The 7,838-nt window shown below is 35.5% G+C and overlaps 1 protein-coding gene across 1 annotated transcript; it reads left to right on the forward strand.

Moving 5' to 3' along the window:
* The first annotated feature begins 277 nt into the window (after nt 1-277).
* On the forward strand, nt 278-5,187 carry rhcga (Rh family, C glycoprotein a). Its single transcript, XM_055185235.2, has 11 exons — nt 278-990; nt 1,162-1,354; nt 1,456-1,606; nt 1,694-1,841; nt 2,424-2,590; nt 2,677-2,814; nt 2,901-3,037; nt 3,121-3,245; nt 3,331-3,404; nt 4,152-4,225; nt 4,645-5,187. The coding sequence occupies exons 1-11, from the start codon at nt 765-767 to the stop codon at nt 4,679-4,681; spliced, it is 1,470 nt and encodes a 489-aa protein (XP_055041210.1). The 5' UTR covers nt 278-764; the 3' UTR covers nt 4,682-5,187.
* The last annotated feature ends 2,651 nt before the right edge of the window (nt 5,188-7,838 follow it).

A 7,838-nucleotide genomic window follows, 5' to 3' on the forward strand; every position in this document is an offset into this window, starting at 1 on the left:
CGCTGTTTCAAGAAATTAATGCATCTGGTAGATGCTTTTATCCAAAATGACTTACAGTGCATTTAAACTAGATGTTTTATCAGTATGTGTGTTCAATGGGTATCAAACCCACACATTGCTAAGCCGTTGAGCTACAGGAACAGTAGATTTTACTACAATTGCAAAGCTTAGCAAAACATGTAAATGTACTTACAGTCAGAAGATCAGGATTGTGCACATGAGCTGTATACTGGTTTAATCAGATATTGAAATAAAGGTCAAGCATTCTGCCCAGTTAAAGGAAATGAGTCATTAAACAACCTGCAGTGTTCATTTCCCAATTTTAACAGTACACGTTTGCCCTGATTTTCTTGATTTTAAGAGTTTGCACAAAAGTTCATTTTAATTTGGTTATCGAAAACATGCCCTTGTTATCCAGCACCTCTGTGACACATGCTGTAAAACTTCAGTATAATGCACACAGCAGAGCGGAGGACAACTTGCTGTTGTCACGCAAAGGTGTCGGTGCGTTCTTTAGTCCAAATGGGATTCTATTGTAATGATGGAAAAAAACAGAAATTATTATTCAAAATGCTTGACATCTTGCAGGGGCAGATATGAATCAATCTTCTTGTCAGGTGAGTGTCACGGCCTTCATGTGCAGGAGATACACCTGCAGCAGGGGACACACCTCCAGATTACCGTCCATAAATACAGTTGCACTCATCTGTATTCATTACTCCAGAGAGATTCTCCAACTGAACATCTCCTCTTAACAACTCAACATGGGCAACTTCGCCGACTGCTGCCGAGGCTTCTGGTGTGGGACAAAAAACCCTAACATACGCGTCAGCCTCCCTGTCATCTGCTTCATCTGGGAAATCGCTATGATCATCTTGTTTGGGCTCTTCGTACGTTACAATGAAGAATCAGATGCACACTGGTCTAAGCACAAGCATGAGAAGAACATAACAAGCGACATTGAGAATGACTTCTACTACAGATACCCTAGTGAGTACCCAAGTTAGTCATTTTATAGCCACTGAGATTAATTATTGTTTAATAATACATTATTATTTGATCTCTCATGTGAGTGTGAGAAAAGTTGATGAACAATGAATTATAGCTGTTCATACCTTCTCTAAATCTTCTAAACTCTTAACTGTTGTTCTTGCTTGTAAGGTTTTCAAGACGTGCATGTGATGATCTTCATGGGATTTGGTTTTCTCATGACCTTCCTGAAGCGCTACAGCTTCGGTGGGGTCGGGTTCAACTTTCTCATTGCAGCGTTCGGCATCCAGTGGGCTCTGCTGATGCAAGGCTGGTTTCACTCGCTGGACCCTGTCGACGGAATGATCAAGATCGGAATCGAGAGGTAAGTTGTTCAGGTTAATGGCTAACTCTGTAGAAGATGAGGCTGGTGTTTTGTGCATTCCATCCTGATCCTAATAAGTCAATCCTTTTTGTCTCCATCAGTATTATTAATGCCGACTTTTGTGTCGCCGGATGTCTCATTGCGTACGGAGCTCTGCTGGGAAAAGTCAGTCCGGTCCAGCTGATGATCTTGACACTGTTTGGCGTCACACTGTTTGCAGTGGAGGAGTTTATTATTCTTGAAGTTCTCCATGTAAGTTGCCTCCACCTCATGTTCTCATTTTACATCATCGATCAAGAAAGACTTGATGTTCAGTCTGCTTGTTTGTACCATTCACAGGTTAGAGATGCTGGCGGTGCGATGGTCATCCACACATTCGGGGGATATTTCGGTCTAACGATATCATGGATTCTGTATCGACCGAAACTAGAGGGTAGCAAGAATCTCAGTGGCTCTGTCTACCACTCTGATGTCTTTGCTATGATTGGTATGTTAGGAGTTTATTTGATGTCTTAGGGTGGGGACACACCAAACGACGGCGCCCAAGTAGCACGTCATTTTTGCACCTGCGTCAGATGACATAACTCTATCTATCAACAGGTGGCAGTAGTTGGTATTCAGCTAGTGACTGCAATGATACAAAACATAAACAAAGCAGCACTCGCTTACGAGTTTCCCACAAATCTCACTCACCACAGTCGAATTTGTGATATATAAATAATGTTTTATAAGCCAGACCTTTTTAAAATGTTCATGTAGAAAAATTTGATTTTGTACGTTCCCACTTTACTTTGTCGTTTGCTTGCTTTGTTACTTCCGTTTTTCTTCTTGTGCACTTGGTTGCCGAATAGCCAGTTAGAGTGATCAGACTTCTATACAAGCACCAGCGCCGATTCGACATGCTAAATTGGCCACAATAACTTACTTTAAACCTGCCTGAAGCTGAAAAACTGCCCGACTGTTGACTTGGTGTGTTGCTAGCTTTAGAGGCAGAACTTAAATAAGCAGATTTGAATTCAGCTGCTCTCCGAAAGCCCAATCTGTACTCTAAAGATGTGTTTTCTTACAGGAACCCTCTTCCTCTGGATGTACTGGCCAAGCTTCAACTCTGCCATCTCAGACCATGGAGACGGTCAGCACAGGGCAGCTATTAACACGTACCTGGCCCTGGCTTCTTGTGTGCTCACCACGTTTGCCATCTCTAGCATTTCAGCCAAGAAGGGAAAGCTTGACATGGTAAATTACAGTATCTACCGAATTTATCCACGATTACACCCACACAATGTGTTCTGCATGGTGATGTAATCGTTTGTGTGATGTAGGTCCACATCCAGAATGCCACTCTGGCTGGAGGTGTCGCGATGGGAACGGCAGCTGAGTTTATGATCACAACTTACGGTTCGCTGATAGTCGGATTTTGTTGCGGGATACTGTCGACCTTCGGCTACCTGGTGCTCTCTGTAAGTTTCACAATGGGTGCATTTGGGCATCAAAGCATAAAATGTTTAATTTACAGTCCAGATATTTTGTTGTGTTCCCACTGTAGCCATTTATGGAAAAGTATCTGAAGATTCAAGACACCTGTGGCATTCACAATCTACATGCCATGCCTGGCCTCCTTGGAGGAGTTGTAGGGGCCCTCACAGCAGCATTAGCCAGCGAGGATGTATATGGACACGAAGGGTGAGTAAATAAAGTCATGTAGGCTTGCACAAGAAAGTTCTGCGTTTACCAACATTAAATTTGTTCTTGTCTTTTTTTAACAGGTTGGTAAACACATTCAATTTTAAAGGGGAGTATGCGACAAGGACACCTGGCACGCAGGGAGGTTACCAGGCTGCTGGTATTTGTGTAGCTCTCGTTTTTGGCATCGGAGGTGGCATTATAGTGGGTGAGCATATAAAGGCAATACTGCTTGTCCAAATACAAATACAATTAAAGTCGAGACTGTATCAACAACATACATTTTTTTGCAGGTCTCATCTTGAGATTGCCATTTTGGGGAGACCCGTCAGACGATAACTGCTTTGATGATGAAGTGTATTGGGAGGTGAGTTTAATTGTTACATCACTAGGTGGCGCCTTACAGCACAAATGAGAAATAAAAGAGAAACCATATTGCTGTGATCATGGACATTATATACGTAGATGCCTCATAGACTGACGCTGCCTATTGGAGCTGACGTATCAGCGCAGCTGCCATCGCTTAAATAACGTTAGTTGCGATGACATAATATTATAAATGTTTTATTATAAAAAAAATTTGTTTATTTATTGTATAAATTATGTAATCCCATGTGAACGTATATAATGTCTATGGCTGTGATACACTAACTTTGAAAAGCTTAGGGTCACGTGAAGTAACTGAAATGCTTCTCCTGATTAAAAGCTTAAAGTCATGTAATTATTTGAGTAGACAAAAATATTTTTGCGCCAATATTTTAATTTATTTCTTTAGTAATTTTTATTTTGAAATGTTTTCTTCAATGACTGAATAAGAGTAAGAAGCTCAGAATTTTTTTTTACAAATGCTAGACAAAACTGAAGATATAATGTAACTAAAAATAGTTTTAGTCATTTTTTGTCAAACATAATTAACATTTATATTTTGTGGTATTCCAAAGTTTTGAATGCTGAACTGTTTGTCTAAGATTTAAACAAAGAATAAGTGACATTAGTCATAGTCCAGTAGGCTACTCGTTTTCTTAAAAAAAATGTTTTTTTTTTAATTTGAACGATTAAAATTCGTTCATTCATTCATTCATTCATTCATTCATTCATTCATTCATTCATTCAGGTACCTGAGGATGAGGAGAGTCTTCCCCCTATTCTAGAGTACAATAATCACATGATCAGCAAATTACCAGACACGTAAGTATTTATTTATTTTACCTCTAAAGTTACAGAGGGAATATTGTGTAGGATTCATCAGAAAATAAATAACACATTTAATATATATTTTTTTAAAGTTCGTTATTTGTTTAACAATCATAGACATCCACCTAAAGTGCAAATGAGCATTATTACACATCACCTGCAGATGGCGCAAGAGCAACACATTTTCAGTGTAAACTAGCACTTTTACAGGGCCTTGAGTAAAGAAATGAACAGCATTGACCAAAGAAATACTTTACAAATTTATATTTATTCATATATAAATATATTTATGTTAATAACTTTAAATATCAGATTAAAACATCTGTAGGCCTAAGCATTGCACTCTGCGCAGTATGATATCATGTTATTTCAATTTTTTAATATTTCCTTTGTATTTAATATTTATCCTTCAGGTCGGAGTCCCACTTCACTGTGGAGCACAGTCAATAAGAATGATGGACCACACGATGACCAAAAGAACTGTTGTGACCTCCACTGATTGTGTACCTGCAGGATGAATTCGTTGAGTTTGTCCTCAGAATAACATTGAGTTTAATGTATAGAAAAGAATGAAATATTAATTTATTGTACTTTTACTGTACTTTTTAATGACTTGTTTTTGCTGCTTTGATGATGAATTCACTTAAACTTTGATAAAAGTGTTAATAGTTAGGCCTATTTATCTACAGTATCGTTATTAAATGTATGTACTACATTATTTTATAAATATACTACCTTTGAAAGGGTCAATGACTGTATATTTACACCATAAGAATATTTTTTATTTTTAAACACTTTATTTTTAAGGTTTATCTTTGTAGAAGTTTGACAACCTTACAGTTTTATCCGCTTGATAGGGCTTGTAATATTGCTTAGTTTTTTCTAAATGCAAATATGTTTATACCGCATTGTACATACTATGCATTGTTGTCCATTAAAGTTGTATTAACTTAAAACTGTTCCTGTTATTACTCTTACTGTATCATGTAATTGTGTTCAGCATATCATAAACATATTGACATGAATGCATGATGTAGGAAATGTAAACACATAAAACGTCCCAATTTTAGATCTTGCTAGTAAGTTATATTTCATTTTAATAATTAATATTTATTGAAATTTAACTTGTATTCGAAAGTGCATGATTTGCAAAGCATTATGTGCTAATGGTGTAGGATTGCAAGTGTCACCACATTTGGTGCTTTTATAATAGATGTATTTGTTTAACATTTTTAACTATTTGTCACATGGAGATACAGAGGAACTGCAAAGCAACATGTCCTCAGATTATGTGATTTATAGCATTCTGGAATTTGCTATGGATCACAGACTTTACAAATGTGAAATGCCAATAAACATTTTGTGTTCCAGTGAAGCAAAATAACTGTTTAATACTTTTTGCTTGTACTAAATGCAATATTGATGAGTGTGTTTTAATATTTATCAGACGTTTAATTTTATTTAAGTGGGTGAAAGCGAGATTTTGGTCTTTATCTTCGCTGTAAAATGTAATTAGTTAACTTTATTTTTAGAAGATTTAACCAATTTCGTTAACACTTTATTTTACGGCGTCTTTGTTACACATGTTACATGTAATTATTATAGTAATAACAGTTAATTATGCATAATTACATGCAACTAATCCTAAACTAAACCCTGTTCCTAACCCTACAGTAAGTACATGTTGTTGATGATTATTACTTGGTACTTAAATATATCATTACAATGTAACAGTGACACCTTAAAATAAAGTGTTTCTTTAAGTACAGCAAAATATTAATTGCATTGTAAAAAATCTTTGCTGCCTTCAATTTTTTTGTTGAATCAACTCAGATTTAAAAGTGATTTCAACTTACTATTATTTATATAGAAAAGAGATGAGTTTCTACAACTTCATTTTATAAGTTATAACAACTCATCTTTAGTCAAGATAAATAATAGAAAGTTAAAATGACTTGTAAATCTGAGTTGATTCAACTAAATCATTTAACATCAGCAAAAAAATTTTTTACATTATGTGTAAACTCATTCCTTTAGTTTAATTGAGTAATAGGGTCTCTCCCCCCGAAAAACGTTTAAGTTCACTTAAATTGGTGCTTATATGGACTGTACTTTAACTGTTAAGTTTACTTTAATTTTCTCAGTTCGCTTTAGTACACATTAGTTTAATTTCCCATAGAAATATGCACCAAACTGCGATTTTGACATGCATTTTCATTATTTTGGAGAGAAATGAGATGTGTTGAACAGTGTCCATGTATAGCAAAGCAAATGCGAATGACCCGAACAGTGACATAGAAAACTTAGAAAACAACACAACATAATATTTACACTGTAAAATGATATCATACCTACATATATTTTTATGTAACTTTAACTTAACAAATTATGTTATTATATAACTTAACAAATTAACAGCTTAAGTCTCCATGACTTTCTATTAACAGCTATTTAAATGTCCATTTTTATGAGTTTTTATTTTTTAACCATGCATAAATAATAAAAATATTATGGTGAAAGTTTATGGATTTTTTAAGTTAAACATTTAATTGAAGATTTTCACTGTAAAAAAATGCAGCATTTTTGCAAAATCAAGTTGTTTTAACTTTGCTGCATTTTTTTTTACAATGTATAGGTCCAAAAATCTAAATTTTAAGTATTGTTTATTTTTTTTATTTTTTTTATTTGACAACATTTTAGGATAAATTAGAATAAATTTTGATATTGCAGTGGTATGTTAAAATCTTAGCCTGGTTATTCAGTGTGTTAAGATCACATGAATCGGTCTTTAATTGACCTGCTGGTCATCTGTTAGCATGAGGTTTGGTCACCCTGAGGCCAGACTCCTCTATTCTCATGTTAATGGACTTTTTGTAAAAGGGTCACGTGGGTCAATTGGGTCATTTCCTGATCAATCACCGTGACATTTAATGAACTTCAAATACACACTGCTTGTGTGAATGACAGTGACTTGAAAGAACGTCGTGTCTTCATGAATGACACTTGATTTAATGTTAATTGGCTTTATAGGCATGTGATTATTAGTTATATGTTCGACGTCTGGTACTGACAATTGGAATATGCTCAGCATTAACATCGCAGAAACAATTAAAAAGAAACAAACACATCTAAAATTAAAATGTTGATGTCCAGCTTTTCATGCATGTAATGGCAAATCTCGCACACTTTTGGATTAGATTTCTATTTTCCAATGGATGAGCAAAACAAATGAAAATCACAGAATGTTGAAAGACAAACATCAAAGCACTTTATAGTCACGGCATCATTAAATCTCAGGTGCACACTTCACAATAGCACAAAGAAGGCAATGCGCACTATACAGGACCTGAAACACATACAGTACATTGTCGGAAAAAATGGTCCCTTAAAAAGGTACCCATACGTACTTACATGTACCTTTTAGTTCTTCATCTTGTGTGTAACCTAATGTGCACATCATTATCCAGCTGGCACTGTGTTTCTCATCTCAATCTGTGTATATATGAAAAAAAATTGTCCTTAACCCAACCCTATCCCTAACCTAACCCTAACCGTTAACTATATAATCAGTTAATATATGTTATATGCCAACTCTTTTGGTCCCAAG

Source organism: Misgurnus anguillicaudatus, chromosome 21 (assembly GCF_027580225.2).
Source record: "Misgurnus anguillicaudatus chromosome 21, ASM2758022v2, whole genome shotgun sequence".
Lineage (NCBI taxonomy): Eukaryota > Metazoa > Chordata > Actinopteri > Cypriniformes > Cobitidae > Misgurnus > Misgurnus anguillicaudatus.

Coding starts and splice junctions, on each gene's coding strand:
- rhcga (XM_055185235.2), top strand. CDS start 765: ATGGGCAACTTCGCCGACTGCTGCCGAGGCTTCTGGTGTGGGACAAAA. Junction 991..1,161: donor CTTCTACTACAGATACCCTA/GTGAGTACCCAA, acceptor CTTGCTTGTAAG/GTTTTCAAGACGTGCATGTG. Junction 2,815..2,900: donor TCGGCTACCTGGTGCTCTCT/GTAAGTTTCACA, acceptor TTCCCACTGTAG/CCATTTATGGAAAAGTATCT.